General features: G+C 35.5%; 1 protein-coding gene across 9 annotated transcripts in view; it reads right to left on the bottom strand.

Moving 5' to 3' along the window:
* UPF2 (UPF2 regulator of nonsense mediated mRNA decay) overlaps nucleotides 1-19,242 on the bottom strand; it is a 112,153-nt gene that overhangs the window by 63,023 nt on the left and 29,888 nt on the right. For 7 of the 9 annotated variants that reach the window (XR_006742410.1, XM_036452973.2, XM_036453030.2 and 4 more), the window contains 3 exons: nucleotides 14,233-14,385; nucleotides 12,362-12,465; nucleotides 4,655-4,740 (listed from right to left, as the gene is read on the bottom strand). Coding sequence is in view for 8 of the 9 variants with exons in the window: in XM_036452973.2 (XP_036308866.1) it covers nucleotides 4,655-4,740; nucleotides 12,362-12,465; nucleotides 14,233-14,385 (343 nt within the window). In the remaining variant the exon portion in view is untranslated. The remainder of the gene's footprint in view (nucleotides 1-4,654; nucleotides 4,741-12,361; nucleotides 12,466-14,232; nucleotides 14,386-19,242) is intronic. The other 2 variants (XM_036452989.2, XM_036452962.2) reach the window with 1 other exon arrangement.

Here is a 19,242-nt window from a genome sequence, read left to right as displayed (position 1 = left end):
GGTATGTGCCCTGACCAGAAATTGAACTCACAGCCCATCAGTGCACAGAACGACACTCCAACCAACTGAACCACACTGGCCTGGCTAACCACTATTTCTTTAATGAAGGAAGAACACAATTGAAAGTTAAAACCTTTAAAAATTATAAAAATTGATTAAATCAAATTTTAAAACTTGTAACTGATATCAAGAAAGCAAAAAATAACTCATAAAATGGGAGAAATATTTGCAAATTATGTCTGATAAGGGACAGGTACAAAATATAAAGAACTCATAACTAAAAAAGACAACATAACTAAAAAGGGGTAAAAGGGATTTAAAGACATTTCTCCAATTAAGATGACCAATAAGCACATGAAAAGATGCTCAAAATCATTAGCCATTAGTTAAATGCAAATCAAAACCATAATGAGATACCACTTCACATATACTAGGATTGCTATAAGCTACAAGAGACATCAAGCAGTGGTGAAAACTTGGAATCCTCAATCATAGCTGTTGGGAATGTAAAATGGTGCAGCCACTGTGACAAGTTTGGCAGTTATAAAAACGTTAAACACTGAGTTACCAAGACACGGAAATTCCTCCCCTAGGTATATGTACCCAAGAGAATTGAAAACATAAAATGTACACAAAAGCTTGTACACAAACAGTCACTGCAGGATTATTCACACAGCTAAATAGAAACAAGTCAAATGTCCAATAACTGATAAATGAATGTGTAAACAAAATCTAGTATGACTATACAATGAAATATTATTCGGCTTTAATAGGAAGACAATTCTAATCAAGGCTACAACATGAATCAATCTTGAAAACACATTAAATGAAAGAGGTTTTGCAGTAGTTTGATACTAAGTCTCGCTTTTGCACAGAAATGCTCTATCAGAAATGCTCTTTCAACATTCCCTTTCCTCACCCACCCCTAGTCTACCCCATTTCCCCCAAAATAAGACAGTGTCTTATATTAATTTTTGCTCCCAAAGATGCGCTAGGTCTTATTTTCAGGGATGTCTTATTTTTCCATGAAGAATACGGTACACATTTATTGTTAAGTGAAAATAAAGGATATTTATTACCTGTATACGGTACGGTAGTACGGTAGTTGTCAACACACACCAGACAAACTGTGAATCCTACAGTATCAAGAATTTACTCATTTATTCAATGACAATCATGTCATCATCTTCTGGAACATCATCATAACAATCCAATTCCTGAATTTCCTGGTGAATTTCTTGTGACTCCATTTCTTTCAGAATCAGTGGACCAAATCTCTCGTTTAGCCTAGGGGGGCCTTATTTTCGGGGGGGGGGGGATGCCTTATATTTCACTCAGAAGGAAACCTGTAAATAGGTCTTATTTTCAGAGGATGTCTTATTTTCGGGGAAACACGGTAGATAATTCCTTTCTCAGAACTCAGATTAAATGCCCCTGTTCCGGCCAAGCCAGCATGGCTCATTGGTTGAGCATCAACCTAAGAACCAGGAGATCACAGTCTGATTCCCGGTCAGGGCACATGCCCAAATTGTGGGCTCAATCCCCAAGGGAGAGCATGCAGGAAGCAGCCTATCAATGATTCTCTCTCATCACTGATGTTTCTGTATCTCTCTCCCTCCTTCCTTCCTCTCTGAAATCAGTAAAAACATATAAAAAATAATAAATGCCCTTGCTCCAGGCAGCTTTCTCTCACCCAAGAATAAATCAATCAGTTCCACTTGCTATGTAGTTGAAGGTACACTGTGATTCTTCTTGGTAATTATATTCAGGCATCTTTATCTTTCTATATCCAAGCTATTGTCCGCATGAATACAAGAGTTAAGCCTCTCTTGTTCACCACTGTACTCATAAAATGGGTATCTAAGCATTAATCACGGTATACAACAAACTCTTAATGCAGCAATTTTTTTAACATTTTTCATCTCATGGTGCACATAAACTAATTACTAAAATTTTGCAACACACCAAAAATATATATATTTTGCCAATCTGTTAAAAAAAAAATTGGTATAATTCTGATTCATTCACACCAGACTGCTATTATGTTGGCTGCTGTCATCTTGTTTTTTGACAATTCTAAGGAAAAAGAGGTCAGTGTTCCTTAGTCAGGTACTGCATGTTTTGTTTTAAAAATTCTTGCAACACAGCAGTTGAAAATCAGTCTTAATGAATCAATGAGTGAAAAAAATTTTAGAACACAACTCTACCAGAATGGCTAGTGGCTCAGTATCAACCAGGAACCAAGAAGTCACAAGTTTGAGTCCAGGTTAGGGCACATGCCAGGGATTGCAGGCCCGAACCTCAGAGTGGGACATGTAGGAGGCAGCAGATCGATGGATGATGTTCCTGTCTCATTAATGTTTCTACCTCTCTACTCCTTTTTGTTTCTCTCTCTCTCTCAAAACCAATTTTAAAAATATTTTTTAAAAATTTTAGAACATAATTTAATCTTTCCTGATCACTTAGGCTGATTTATAAGAAACCTAAATTAGCGCTGGCTGGATTTCTCAGTTAGAGCATTGTCCAGTACACCAAAAAGGTTATGGGTTTGATTCCTGGTTGGGGCACACACCAGAGGCAACTGATCAATGTTTCTTTCTCACATCGATGTTCTTCTCTTTCTCCTTCCTCTCTCTCTAAAATCAATCAATAAATTAAAAAATTCTCAGATGAGGATTTTAAAAAAACACACCAAATTATTAATATGTACACATTTCAGATATGTAAGATTATGTGTATGTAGTTTCTTCCTCATGGCTCCAGAATGTTATACATTCATTTTAAGTACATGTATCTTTATTTTTTTCTCCTTTCAAACTATAAATTGTCACTTTCTACTACTTTCAAGTCTATGTTTTCTAGCAAATTCCAACTACTTCTAACTTGCAGAAATCTGCTAAGCTAAAAGCAGATAAATTCAACTATAAAGAAATAACTGGTATAAGAACCAAAAAGTAGTACACAGTTTCTGAGAATTTTTTCTTTTGGAGACAGGAGCAGGCAATAGTGGAATAGAATGAAATGGGGATACAAAGAAGCAAGATGCTCTTTTATAAGTAAACTACTTAAATATCATTGCATAATTTCTTTGTTAACAAAGCCTTTTATTTTTGCTAACTTTGGTTTATTCTGTTAAATAATTCCAGACGACTGCTACACATGTTTCTGTATTATAATAAATAATTCTATATCTCTCTCCTTCCTCTCTTCCTCTCTGAAATCAGTAAAAATACATAAAAAATAATAAATGCCATTGCTCCAGGCAGCTTTCTCCTACCCAAGAATAAATCAATCAGTTCCACTTGCTATGTAGTTGAACAGAAAAATATAAAAGTAAACATTCTATTGTATAAGGTAAAAAAGAAAAGAGCATTATTTAAAAAATTTTGGCCCAAGATAATGGGGGAAAATAATATTTGAGTTCTCATCAATTCAAGGTGCACTTTTTCCATTTACAAATACAGGGTGGGGCAAAAGAAGGTTTACAGTTGTTCATATGGAAAATAATGCAATAATAACACAAGAATAAACTAGGTGTTTCATGTACTCATAACTATAAACCTACATTTGTGTGTAAGAAAGTGAAATATGCTTCTTAATCAAGGCCTTAAAATGGCAATATTTTTCTCTCTTAGTTGCACATAAAATAATGGTATACTTTATAACTAATAGCATCTTGCATTTGATGAAATATATAATTTGATGCAATAAAAACATTAATCTTTTTTACTTTCTCAACTAGATAACTGTTATCTACTCATGGTATTAGCACATTCCATCTCCCTTATGCTCAAATAAAAAACCTAATGCTCATATTAATTATCCTAAGAAGAGATAAAAACCAATACAAAAGAAAAAAGAAAAGCAGTGACTTAGTTTCACTGAGAAATCTTACCATTAAAAGATAATGGGCCCCTATTAATGAATGAACCAAATTAAAATCTTGCTTAAGAAACCTTTAGTAAAATCCCTTAGAATTTTTATCTTTTGTATCTATCTTGGCTATGTTATATGTAGTCATCATAATAGTTAACAAAATTCTTTAATAATTTATTGTTGAATAAACAGAAATAAATCTTCTCAGGTTCATAACATAAATAATCTATAAGTAGTCCTGAAATTTGCAGTGTAATTTAGAGCATTAGAATTATCTATAAGTATAACACACACAACTGAATATACTACTTCAATTCTCAGCAACTCATATTAATGTGACTTCGAATTTTAAACTATCATAATTACAAAATAACTTGAAATTTTTCATTTAAATACAAAAGCAAGAACTGAACACACTCAATTAGTGTAATCTTTATACAAAATAAAACTCTCCACAAAACTTATATACCATTTATTTTTTTTCCTCAGAAGCAAAAATGTAAACCAAATACTTCTAGCAAAGATTATCATTTCTCTTAAAATAGGTTATATTTTCTCTTAAATAGGAAAGCATCAGAAGAAATATTTCCACTTAGAGCTAATGACAAAAAGAACAAAAATCAATGAGAAACAAGTTATAATAATAATAATGTCTGTTGACAAAGAATATTTTTAAAGAAGTAACTAAATAAAAACTTTGATCTTATAATCATCACTCAAGTAAAAACACTAACAAATAACTCTTTATTAAAAAAGAAAACAAAACAAAAAAACCTACCTTTGTCTGGGAACTATAAAGAGTGCTCGTACCAACTTCTTCCTATTTGCTTTTGTGTTCATGTTCATGCAAAAATCCATTGCTGCCTATAGGAGAAAAAGCAAACTTTTTCTTAAAAATAAATAAATAAATAAATCTTTATTTAGCTACTAAAAACAGAAACCCTGGATACTACAATGGATTTCTACTTGGATCTTAAACATTTCAAATGGTTTTAAAACACTAGTATTATAAGCATATCCAAATTAAAAGATCACCGAGCTTAAACTCCTCTGTTCTTAACGTTATCTCAAAATGTTTCATAAACTTTTAAATTGCAACCTAGAGTTAGAAAAAGAACTTTGAGTGGGTAAGTTGATGATCATGCAATGTTTGGCAAATTACATTAAATGCACAATCAATGCTTTAACCTCATTCAAGTTAAAAAAAATCAATGTTGATAATCAGAAAAATTTTCTGCAAGAACAGTTACCAGGAGCCAAATAAATTACTAATACTAAACCAGATAATCAAAAAGGAATAAAGATAAAGTAGGTAAGAGAGATAGGCATAGATTATTCCAAGGAACATGTAAGAGTAAGTGCCTCAACAATGACTGAAAGGTTCAGGGTCAGCAATCAGATTTAGTAAATTAATTTAGCAAACCATATCACAGGACTATAATAAATATCCACACCTGTTATTTAGTATAGTACTCTACTGTTTTATATTTTAATAACAAAAATACATTCAATATTTCTTCAACATGTCTAACATCTAATATTTGTGTAAAAGAACAAAATAAATCCAGAGACAGAAACATGGAACAGACTAAAGAATCTAGGGGAGCCCTAACCGGTGTGGCTCAGTAGACGTTGGCCTGCAGACTGAAGGATCCCCGGTTCAATTCCAGGTCAAGGGCATATATACCTTGGTTGCGGACACATCCCCAGTAGGGAGTGTGCAAGAGGCAACTGACCGATGTTTCTCTCTTCTCCGTGTTTCTAACTCTCTCTTCCTCCCCTTCCTCTCTAAAAAAAAAAAATCAATAAATATATATTTTTTAAAAGAATCTAGGGGAAGTCGGGGAGGGGGGGAGAAACGGGGTGGGCGGGAAGAAAGATCAATCAAAGAACTTATATACATACTAGTAGCCTTGCACACGAATCAGTGCGCTAGTACCTGGCCAGTAGCTCGTTGCTGCCCTCCAGTAGCTCTCTGCCAGCTGACCCACCCTCCTGTACCTCCCCCTCCCCGCCACTATAGCTTGCTGCCCTGCTACCTTCTGTAGCTCTCCACCAACCACTAGTAGCCAGTAGCTCCCTGTAGCTGCCTCTGCCTCCCTCCCCAATAGCTAGCTGCTCTGCCCTCTCCTATAGCTCTCTGCCACCAGCTTGTAGCTCACTGTCCCACCCTCCTGCTGATCCGTGATCCGGTCGTTACACAGTGTAACAACCAATTGCATATTACATCTTTATTACATAGGATATGCATAACCCATGGATACAGACAATAGTGTGGTGAAGGCCTGGGGCAGGAGGAGAGGATGGGCTAGAAGACGTCAATGGGGGAGAAAAGGGTTATCTGTAATACTTTCAAAAATAAAGAGAAATTTAACATTAAAAATAAAAAAGAGCCCTGACTGGTTTGGCTCAGTGGATAGAGCACTGGCCTGCAAACTGGAGGTCCCAGGTTTGATTCTAGTCAAGGGCATGTACCTTGATTGCGGGCACATCCCCAGTAGGGAGTGTGCAAGAGGCAGCTGATCAATGTTGCTCTTTCATCGATGTTTCTAACACTTTATTCCTCTGCCTCTCCCTCTCTCTGTAAAAAATCAATAAAATATATTTGAAAAATAAAAATAATAAAAAAATGAAAAAGTCTAAGAGAGTTATATGTTCTGGGAAACCACTGGAAAACGACAACACGAAGTGCCTGGTATTTTTAAAATATAGGCATGTATGTTTTTTTAATGTTTTAGAAAATAACAAGTTTGTTATACTTTAAAAAGGGATATACTATTACCAAATATCCTTTTAAGTTTCTCAAATATTTTCCTTTCATAGGCTCACATAAGTATTTTATCATCCATACCAATCTTCAGGTATATTTGAAAATCGGATACAAATAAAAGATTCTTAGATTTTTCTGAATTGGATTTCTATTCTTTACTGTAGATGATAATATAATAAAACACCTCTCTTTTGGTTAAAACTTTTGATGAAATAAATAGCACAATTGAAATTGATAATGTTTAAACTTAGGAAACTAGCTCACATTGAAAATATCCACCAAGACTAAAATGTTAGACCAATTAGTCAAGGAAGCAAAATCTATTTAATTTTTTTTCTTCTGCTTATAAAGGAAATATAATGTCATTGAAGTTTACATTTTATAACATTAAAGATTATAGTTAATGAGAATAACAAAGAAAAACTTGAAATTCAAGCAATTCACTCAAATTAAAAATTCGGGGGAGGGGGAAAATGGTAAGATATGTACACATATAATGCCTTAATAAAAAAATTCCGAATCTACTAATAAAAATCCCAAAGGTCACATACTTAGAAAACTAGAAAATTTCACACACACACACACACACTCACACACACCGAAAGAAAAAAGAAAAAAATAACTTGCATATCAACATCTTTGAAAAGTATATTTTTAAAAAAATTTAATGACTAATAATGGCCTAGTTTTCAACATAATTAGGAAACACAAAAATAAAAAGTACTTCAATAACTATTTTAGACATTATCTTTTAAATATATATGTACTCTAAATTTTATAAAAATAGATTAGTCAATAAGTACTTCTCCTATCATTATAATGAAAGGCCAGTTAGATGAAAAACAAACAAAAAACAGAAAACCACTATAATGTTTAAAACTTTCCACAGATTAAAAGTTCGTAAAGCGTATCAATGCCTGGTACACACAACAGGTATTCAATAAATGTGTCAGGTAAAATTGTAGAGGAGTGAGAAAACTGCCAGAATTAATAAACCTGAAGAAATTTAAAAATAAAAAAAAATAAGCTTTACATGTATATTAACTCTTAGATTTAAATGGTTCTGCCCTTTGGGGAGAAATGAAAGTAAAAAAGATGTCTTGGTTACAACTGCTGCTTGACAACTCAGTAAAAAGTTTTTCAAAAACTTGTTTCAAAATGTTTTAGGTAAATGAAAGTAAGTTCAACACCTTTTTTTTTTTAATTTTATGAAGTAAAAATAAATTCTTCTGATCATCAAATGCATGCAGAAATAAGCATTACCAAATGACCTAAAAGAAATCTTCACTTTGGGTTATATACTTTATCTTAATTATTGAGTTCAAAAAATTCTTAGATGTTTCTACCTATTTCCCAAATACTTTTCCCTCTTAAGCCATTTGGACCTTTGACAACATTTATAGAAGAAATTCCTGTCATGAGAAAGCTGACTCCCACAAGAATCCACCAGGGTCCAATCCAACAGGGAAGAGTGGCCACTAGTATTTTTCATTTCACCCTCAGAAAGCTAACTTAGAATTTAATATATGACTATTATTGTCCACACCACTTAATACTGAGCTGGGCACTAAAGGATACTTTCCAATAAAGATTCATACCAATATTGCTACTAACATAAAAAACTGATGACATCTTTCCTACCATTAGCTTTCACTATAGTACTCAAAATGGACTTTGGGAGGTGGAGCAGGAGTATCAAGGTATTTCTCTTTCATCCTCTGTTTATGTGCAATAAATAAATTAAAATTTAGCAGGGGAAAGATTTAGTCATATTCCAAACTTGGAAAATAAGCAATTGTTTAAAAGATGGTTTCTGATACACTCTTTAAAAGAAAGAAAAAAAAGGCTTTTTTTTTTTTTTTAATCCTCACCTGAGGATATTTTTATTGATTGTTTAGAGATACAAGATGAAAGAGAAATAGCGATGTGCAAGAGAAACACTGACTGGTTGCCTCCCGTACCCACCCTAACTGGGGACCAAACACTCAACCTTAGTGGTATACAATCAGCTGAGCCATCCAGCTGGGCTAGACTTACCTAAAACTGAAATAAATCTGTAATTATATTTTTTTAAACACTGATCTAATCAATGTAAAAAGTAAGGTAATTTAGAGTTTAAAACCTGTTTGATTATATATAGTTATTGAAATACATCTAAATTACCTGAAAGAGAGATGCAGAAACCAAAAGTAAAAAGTAACCTAACTTCTGTAGTTCTCTATAGGGGACCCTCAAAGCACTATCAGCAGGGGGAGGAGGGAGGGGGAATAAAAACATGGCCTAAAGCAACAATTTTCAAGCTTTGGGTCTCAAGAGCCTTTTATGCTCTTAAAAATTATAAAAGCCCAAGTTGGCCAGTATTTCCAAGTGATTAGAATGTCAGCCCTCGAACCAAAGGGTCACAGGTTCAATTACTCCTGGTCAAGGGCACGTATGTGGGTTGCAAGTTCAATCCCCAGCCCCAGTTGGGGTGTGTGTGAGAGACAACCGATAAATGTGTCTAAAATCTATGTTTCTCTCTCTCCCCCCCCCCCACATCCCCAACTCTACTCTCTCTAAAAATCAATGGAAAAAATATCCTCGGGTAAGGATTAACAACAAAAATTATTCAGGACCTGAGAGAACTTAATTTATATGGCTTATATTTATTGGCATTTACTGTTAGAAATTAAAACTGTGAAACTTTAAACTTACCAATTCACTTAAAAATACCAATAAACCTATTATTTGTTAACAGTTTTTGGAAATAAGTATATTAAAAAAAAAAAAAAAAATGTTGCCCTGCCCAGAGTGGCTCAGTTGTTGGTTGGGCACGCACCATCCTGCATACCAAAAGGTCTCCGTTAATTCCCCATCAAAGCACATACCCAGGTGGGGGGCTCGATCGCTGGTCAGGGTTCGTTCGGGAGGCACCAGATCAATGTTTCTCCCTAACATCAATGTTTCTCTCTCTCCCTCTCCCTTCCTCTGTCTCTCAAGACAATAAAAGACATATTTAAAAACAACTAAAATAAAAATTTAGGGACAGACGAGTGGTACTCTTTTAGAAGATAACAAGTCTGATATCTATTATGCATGCAATCTGTTGTGATGTGTTTAGCTCAACTATATGAAGAAAATCCAAATTTACACATATATATAGCTAGGAAAAGAGGTGACTTTTAATATCCTTTTCGGGATTTCTAAATATTCTTTGATAAGTGGTAGGTTCTTAAGGGTTAGGAGAAATGTAGAATGTGAAATCTTATCAAATTCCCATACTGTTGGATTAAAATCTACCTTGCACTTGGAGTGGATCCTTAACAACCAAGCAAGACTTGGTTAGCATTGTGCACTGATTACTCAGAACAATGGTTTACTGAGTTAAGCTGGTCTTCCAAACACGTACATGCTTTTTTAAAATTACATTATTTAATATCACCACCATACCTATCAGAAAAATCTCATGGATAAAGTCTCCTCAGAAAACAACTGGGAAGCTGTCAAGTTTATAGTAGTGGACTTAAGTTTTTTAAAATTCTAATTTTTGTTGACAACTCAAATGTGTTCATTGGCAATAAATACTTTTAGTTGTTTTCCTTGAAGTGTAAGATTCATCTTATTCATGTTAGAAAATTGTCAGCTGCCAGGACCGGTTTGGCTCAATGGATAGAGCGTCGGCTTGGGGACTGAAGGTCCCGGGTTCGATTCCAGTCAAGGGCATGTACCTTGGTTGCGGGCATATCCCCAGTAGGGGGTGTGCAAGAGGCAGCTGATCGATGACTCTCTCTCACTGATGTTTCAAACTCTCTATCTCTCTCCCTTCGTCTCTGTACAAAATCAATAAAATATATTAAAAAAAAGAAAGAAAGAAAAAAAAATTGTCAGCTATTCTGAGTTTTCTATGTTTTTTTTTTAATCCCTACTGAAGGATATTTTCCCATTGATTTTTAGAGAGAGTGGAAGAGAGAGGGAAAGACATAAAGGAATATCAATGTGATACAAACACATCGTCTGGTTGACTCCTACATGTGCCCCAACCAGGGCACCAGCCAGGAAGGAACCTGCAACCCAGGTACATGCCCTTGACTAGAATCGAACTTGTATCCTACAGTCCTCAGGCCAATGCTCTACCCACTGGTTAGGGACATTCTGAGTATTTTAATAAAATAGATTGGGAAATTAAACTAAAAAGAGCTTATAAATTGATGGGACTACAATCCACTTTGAATTAATGATTACATTACATAACTATCATTAGATAACTTAGTTATATTATTTTCTTGGTATCAATAAAATTTTACTGATCTACCCATTCTGTTTTAGTCTATTTCAAATAACATATCCAATTCTAAACATTAACTATAGGCAATGAGTGACTTTGACATCTATTCCAATCCTTTCAGAAATTTTTGGAGTGGAATACAAGATTATTTTAATAGTCATCATGATTACAAACAGAACCTTATTATAATCTTTAAAAAAAAAAAAACAAAAAAAAAAAACAAGAAAAAAGAAAAATGTCGGCTGAACACCCAAGATGGAAAAAATAATCACAGTTCTTTCAAGTAAAAATGGTATTCTATGAAAAAAAAAAAAATTAGTTCAGCTTGTAACTCAAACACTAGACGTTTTTCCCAGACAACTTTAAGAAAGCAGAAGTGCTTTACCTGTCCTCTCATTTTGTCAGATTAAAAGGTCAGGTACTCAAAAGTTGAAATGAAATAAAAGCATTAATTTGTATGGATTCATCAAGGAGATTCTTAAGTGAAAGTGACATTTTTTTAAAAATTCAAATGCATTGCAGCAAAGACTACAAGGGCTACAAGTACAGCTTACTACCTCTTCATTTTGATTTGTGTAAAAATGTCAGCGGCTTTATCCTTAATCATTTTTGTAAATATTGAAAACAGGGAAAAAGGAAAAAAAAAATACCTTAATATTAGTATTAAAAGAGTTTTGACCTTATATACCGCCATTAAGTGCCTAGGAAGACAGCAATAGTCTTCAAAGCTTCTAAAAGTTTCTGTTCTACTTTTGAAACTGTGGGATCCTTATGTGATGAGGTGTCAAGCAAAGAGGATTTTAAGGACAGTTCCACTTCCAAACTGAACATCTATAGCACATGTGTCAAACACAAGGCCCGCGGGCCAAATCCGTCCCGCCAGGCCTTGCAATGTGGCCTGCACCGCGCTGTCATCACTGCACTCCGCTGCGTTTCCATCACAATGACAGTTTATGACTGTTCAGTAAACCATTCGGCCCGTGATTTAGGCTGGATTTTAGATTTTGGCCCCTTCTCTGATTGAGTTCGACACCCCTAATTTATAGAATGGCTCCAAATTTGTGCATTTATTTTGGATACCAATATAAGATCCCATCTGAGTCCTGACCAGTTTCAGTCAGTGGATAGAGTGTCGGCCTGAGGACTGAATGGTCCCAGTTTCGATTCCAGTCAAGAGCATGTACCTTGGTTACGGGCATATCACGAGGAGGGAGTGTGCAAGAGACAGATGAATCGATGTTTCTCTCATCGATGTTTCTGACTCTTTATCTCTCTCCCTCTCCCTCTCTCTCTGTAAAAAAATCAATAAAATATATATTTTTTAAAAGGATCCCATTTGAAGAAATGGTTCATTCTATAACTAAAGTAGTCCAAAAACTGCACAGATTATTAATTAGAGTTATTCTACAGGGTGTATGTGCTTCAGTAAAGTTATACTGAGACAATTATACCTTGTCTATCAGATCTCGGTTCACACAGTTGGGCAACTGCTGGAGAAAAGCATCTACTATGAGCTTCAGATGAGATCCAGTGCTGGTTTCTTCATCCTCTTGTTCTAGGTTTTAAAATAAGCAATATAAGAATAAAAATATACAATTATTAGTTATTTGGGAAATAGATAATCTAGAGCACTTTTCTTACCAATGAAAAAAAAATAAAGCATTTTTTGAGATTTGGACCTAGAAAGTTTGGGTATCTCTAGAATCACAACCCCAAGTCACTACACCCTTTCATATATCAACAATAAACTAACAAACTTTTGCATTAGACACAAAATATTAATCATAAATTGCATGTAGTTTTATGGTAAGTCTGTTACTTTTATTTACCAAGCATCCCTTCCTGCGAGTCTTCAATTAACAGCACTCTCATTGCTGCCTTTTGAAGAAAGTCCATGGGATTCTGATGGGGAAGGGTTCTGCCAGATCACAGGACACCTCCATTTCCCCTGGGTCACCAGCTAGGTCCTTCCATGACACTTATATAGACAGTGGAGAGAATCTCTTTCCCTTTATGTCACTAGCTGGTATGATTTGAGCATGAGGCACCCACCCTCTATTCATGACACTGAGAAAGAAAATCTGCAGCAGTAAATAATGAAGCCATTAGAGAGAAAAGTAATACTGACAGAAGATATCTTTCTAAATAAAGAATCCTAAATAAAACAATATTTTTATTATTGAATATAAAGCATTACTCAATTATAAATACAGATAAAATGATCACAGATGAACTGACCTACTAGTTGTCTTATCTATCAACCATTTATTTTATTTACTTTACTTTACTTTACTTTATTTTATTTTATTTTATCTTTTTGGTGCCCTGGCTGGGAATCAAACCAGCAACATTTCAGTGTAGGGGTGTCGAACTCAATCAGAGAAGGGGCCAAAATCTAAAATCCAGCCTAAATCGCGGGCCGAATGGTTTACTGAACAGTCATAAACTGTCATTGTGATGGAAACGCAGCGGAGTGCAGTGATGACAGCGCGGTGCGGGCCACATTGCAAGGCCTGGCGGGACGGATTTGGCCCGCAGGCCTTGTGTTTGACACGTGTTTCAGTGTATGAGACGACACCCACCCCACTGATCCACACCGGCCAGGGCTATCTCTGAACCATTTTGAATAACTCTCAGATACATTTATATTAAGACTAGAGGCCTGGTGCACGAAATTCATGCCTGCACCCATTCACAGTCTGGGGGATGTCAAGCCCGCTCCCTGCAGAGAGCCAAACTAAGTTGGCAGTCAGACATCCTTAGTGCTGCTGTGGAGGCAGGAAAGACTCCCACTACCGCTGCTGCAGTTGCCAGCCATGAGCAGCTTCTGACTGAGTAGCACACCCCCACCCCCCCGCCCCAGTGGGAGCGCATTGACCATCATAGCAAATAGTCATTTCATAGTTCAGTCGATTTGCATATTAGCCTTTTATTATATAAGATTGTAAAGATTATATTATAGAATTAAAATAAATTCAGAATAATGCTAGGAAGGTCTACGGCCATACCACCCTGAATGTGCCCGATCTCATCTGATCTCGGAAGCTAAGCAGGGTCGGGCCTGATTAGTACTTGGATGGGAGAATAATGCTAGGAAATAGAGAAGCATAAGAAATATCTATTAAGATAGAATTTAAATGATCATTAAAGCTTACAGTCATACAAACTGGAATATACAATGTTGCAGATCTAAATCAAATTCTGAAGCAATGATAGCTTGGAAACAAAAGGAAAATAGGAAATAATGAGTAAAGATCCACATTCTTAGGCTAGAGCTTTGGGTAGAAAAACTAATTAAAATTTTTGGTAAAATAATGCTTACCTTGCTCATCAAGAAGTTTCTTTGTAAGATCTTCAGCTTCATCTGCACCCTCTAACTCCAAGGTGTCATCATTAATTTCTAGATTCTCCAACTCAAGTTCTAAATCATCAGGATTTGATACCTCCTTATTATCTTTAGGTTCCTTTGCCTCTGCTTAAAGACAAAGAATCAGTCTCTGAATTAAAAGTCATATTGAAATTCTATTTCAAAAAAATATAAAAATTCACAAAATTTCCATTATTTATCTTAGAATCTACATATATCACTGGAAACATTTGAATACAAATTTAATATATTCATATTTTATAAAACACATATGCTCACTCAGAAGCAAGAGCATAACTTCTAAATGGATGGATGGAGACATACATGTATGAGGATTTGTGTTAAAGATGAAGGGAAAATGAAGTTGATTAGATACAGCAGACTCAGGCTAAGGAGGGTCTCAAACTCTAAGATGAGTTCAGACTTTTTTTTTTTAATGTAGTATAACCTTTGCTGGGTCATGAGAATAAAATTTAAATGTGATATAATATGAAAATTAACTTACCAACAATATACAAGATAAATTTCAAAGATAGGAAAAAATAGCATATAGAGAGACCAATTAGGAAAATATCCTTATAATTTAGATGTCAGGAGTTAGGGGAAATAAAAAAATTGCAACAAAACAAAATGTCCAGGAATTATTAAGACACTAAATGAATAGCAAGGATAACAAAGAAAAAGAAACAGAACCTAATCAACAAGATTGGCATAATGTTGACAATTACTACTGCTCGGTAATAGGTAATTACCAGTTTACTACATTAGACTTACTTTATGTTTGAAATTTTCATAAATAAAAAAACAAAAAATCCTGAATTCAAGAATTTATGCTTAAGAGTGATGAAGTTATAGTATAAATGAAATTGTTACATTTCTCAGCTTCATCTTCTCTTACAGTCCTCCAATCACATTATTTCTGCACTGAAAGCAGAAATGTTTTACTGAAAATCTGACCTTTGTTCTCAAAAATGCACAGTCTATCTGAGGAAATTAAACCAATATGCACTTGAGAGTCAAGTGGGGTATAGTGATGAGAGGACTGCAAGCAGAAAGTAGAACAATGCATAAAGGCCATGAAGCAACAAGACTGGCTGTTACACAGACTTTTTGTAAAGGAAAAAAAAGAGCAATGCGTTAATAGATACAGCTGAAGAGGAAGACTTTTTTTTTTTAATGTTTTTATTGATTTCAGAGAGGAAGAGAGAGGGAGAGAGATAAAAACATTAATGGTGAGAGAGAATCACTGATTGGCTACCTCTTACACAGCCCCAACTGGGGATCAGTTTGATATGCCCTGACCACGAATCAAACTGATTCACAGGTCGATGCTCAACCGATGTACCACACCGTCCGTCAGGGCAAGAGGAAGACTCTAACCAAACTATGCAGGGCCCTCAAGACAATGATAAGTTTACGTTATATTCCAAATAAATGTAAAGTCATTGAAAAGTATTAGGTAGAAGAGTAAAAATTATGTTTTAGAATGCATAGAGGGAACAAGAGCAAACACAGGGCAGCCAGGTAGGAGATAGGAAATGATGGAAGCTTAGATTAGAATAGTAGCAGTAAATATAAAGTACATTTGAGGTACATTTAAGAAATTAAATTAGCCCTAGCCAATTTGGCTCAGTGGATAGTCAGCCTGCAGACTGAAAGGTCCCAGGTTCGATTCCGGTCAAGGGCACATGCCCAGGTTGCAGGCTTGAATCCAAATTTGGGGCTTGCAGGAGGTAGCCAATCAATGATTCTCTCTCATCATTGATGTTTCTGTCTCTTTGTCCTCCTCTCCCTTCCTCACTGAAATCAATGAAAACATTTATTTTTTTTTAAAGAGATTAAATTAGTAGACTTGATTATTAAACTGACTATTTCTCCTTCTTCCACTGGATCCTAAGAAACACTGGCATTTAACAGATTTATGAAAGTGGAAGTCCAAGTTAAGTAGAAATAAAAATCAGGAGGGTTTAGTATCACAGAAGCAACAGGGAAGAAATGATCCAAAAAGGAAGCAGTAAATCTGAATGGCTTGAGATCAAATGACACAAAGACTAGGAATTGCCCTAGAGATACAGCAACATAAAAATAATTGGTAACTTTGGGTAGAGGTGGTGTTTTTAAGTCAAATTGGAATGAATTGAAGAACGAGGAAGTAAGAAAGTGAAGTTTCCATACATAGCCAATTCTTTCAAGAGGACTCAAAGAGCTACAAGAAGAGTAGAGGCCCAGGGGGTTTCAAAGTATTCACAATTTGATTTTATCTGTTTTGTTTTTAAAAGATGAGAAAATGTTTGTATACTAAGGTCGGGATCCAGTAGAGACAGATAGATTGAGAAAAAATGGTACTAAAGACAGACAAGGGATAATGGATTACACAAAGTTCAGGAGAAACAGAGAGACAAGACTCAGAGAGAGAAAATGGACTGGCCTTTGACAGATGTAAAAGATCACCATATCACCCAAGGAAGAAACATTATTTAATTAACTAGAGGACAAATGCACAAAATTAGTGCAAGAATAGGTCATCCTTTCCTTGGCTGCCGGCTCCGGCTTCCCTTCGACACCAGGGACCTGGGCTTCCCTCCAGCCACCAGCAGGCACCTGGGACCGAGGCTTCTCTCTCAGTCCTGACTTTGTCCAGAAAGTAGTCCGGAAGAACATCCAGTCTAATTAGCATATTATGCTTTTATTATTATAGATAAGGCAGGTGGATTTATAAATATCACTGGAGAACTCTGATAGTTCCCACCTTCTCTATTAGGTCTAGTAATAATTAATGTCGTTTTCTAATACTTCTTTAAATCGAATTTATTTAAACAATACAACAAAATTTAATCAACAATATAGTTGCCGTTGTTTTCTACTACTTGTGCCCAATGCTCAGGAAGCATTTTAATCCCTCTGTTGTAAAATTCTTGTGATTTTGATGCAAAAAATTTGGTCAATGCATTTTTGAGGCATTCTTCATTATTAAATTTTTTTCCAAGAAGAAAGTTTTGCAAAGAACGAAACAAATGGTAATCGGAAGGGGCAATATCAGGAGAATATGCAGGTTGAGGGAGAACTTCCCATTCCAACTGGCGCAGTTTTTCAGCAGTGATTCTTGCAGTATGCGGTCGTGCGTTATCATGGTGAAGAATTACGCCCTTCCGATTAATCAGCGCAGGTTCTTTTTCTCTTAAAGCTTGGGCTAACCTTTCCAATTGGGCACTATACACTGCACTTGTAATGGTTTGGGTAGATGGTAAAAGTTCATAATGAAGAATTCCTTTAAAATTCCACCAAACACACAACATCACTTTTTTCGCATGCAAGTCAGGTTTTGGCGTGCGCTGCGGAGCCTCATTTTTGTCCAACCATTGAGGCCGCCTTTTCAAATTAACATACAGCACCCATTCTTCATGTCCGGTAACAATTTGCTCTAAAAACGGCAAACGGTTTTGACAAGAGAGGAGCGAACTGCAAATTGTGACTCTTTGATTACGATTGTTGTCGGTCAACTCATGAGGAACCCATTTTCCAAACTTTTGGACTTTGCCAAGTGCACGCAATTGATTGGAAATTGTTTTTTGTGAACAATTTAAAGTTGTCGCAAGCTCTTGTTGGGTAATTTGAGGATTTTGCACCAAAAGAGCTTGAAGAGCTTCTTGATCAAAATTGGACACACGGCCTCGACCACTCTTGCCATCTAATGAAAAATTTCCCTCGCGAAATTTCTCAAACCAACGCTGGCATTGTCTGGCGCTAACTGCATCTTGACCAAGAGCACTACAGATGTTTTTTGCAGCCTCACTTGCTTTTCTTCCTAATTGGAACTCGTAAAGCATGCAGTGCCGAATATGCTCTTCATCCGCCATCTCCTTAGCCCTAGTTTTGCAACAAAAACCAAACCAAACACAAACTTTTTCAAGCAAAACTTGTTAATTGCACTTCACACATTCTGTAGATACCATGTGTTTGAAGGTTATGTCAATACAAGTCAACACCAAGCAAGATTTTAAACGAATGTTTAAAAACGACATTAATTATTACTAGACCCGATACAATGTAGTGCATCACGCATAATCTTTTGCTAAGGAAGGAAACAGAATAAAAACTAGAGAAAGAATAAAAATGTGTTATGCAGCATGAAAGAATATCGTAAGATAATTTGAAAAGCAGTATAACACAGCAATTAAGAGCACAAGTCATCCAACCGGTGTGGTTCAATGGTTGAGCATCAACCTATGAATCAGGAGGTAAAAGTTCAATTACTGGTCCAGGCACTTCCCCAGGTTGCGGGTAAAATCCCCAATGGGGAGCATGCAGGAGGCAGCCAATCAATAATTCTCTCTCATCACTGATGTTTCTCTCTCTCTTCCCACTCCCTTCCTCTCTAAAATAAACAAAAAGATAGACATTTTTTTTAAAAAAGAGCACAAGTCACCCTAGCTGGTTTGGCTTAGTGGATAGAGGGTTGGCCTGCAGACTAAAGGGTCCTGAGTTCAATTCCAGTCAAGAGCAAATGCCCGGGTTGCAGGCTCAATCCCCAGTAGGGAATGTGCAGGAGGCAGCCAATCAATGATTCTCTTTCATCATTGATGTTTCTATCTCTCTTTTTCTCCCTTCCTCTCTGAAATTAATGAAAATATATTTTAAAAAGAAAAGAAAAAAGCACAAGTCACTGACAGTCTAATAGCTGTCTTAAGTTATTTAACCCTGGGTAGTTGTGTAACCTCTTTGTGCCACAGTTTCATTACCTAAAAAATAGGGATAACAATAGTAGGTGCTTCGGAGTTATTATGAGGATTAAATAAAAAAATACATTATAAAATGCTAAAATTATATTTGGTACAAAGTGATTATTAAATAAAAGTTATTAGCTATTTTTTAACGAGTTCCCTAATAAATGCAACAGAATATAAAATTACTTTTAAAAAAGTTAACTGCTCTCTCTCCAAATCTGTCACCACCCCCTTCCATCTC

Source organism: Pipistrellus kuhlii, unplaced genomic scaffold (genome assembly GCF_014108245.1).
Source record: "Pipistrellus kuhlii isolate mPipKuh1 unplaced genomic scaffold, mPipKuh1.p scaffold_m20_p_1, whole genome shotgun sequence".
NCBI classification, from domain to species: Eukaryota; Metazoa; Chordata; class Mammalia; order Chiroptera; family Vespertilionidae; genus Pipistrellus; species Pipistrellus kuhlii.
Note: the sequence above shows the minus strand (reverse complement) of the source record. Positions and strands in the feature narration are given on the sequence as shown.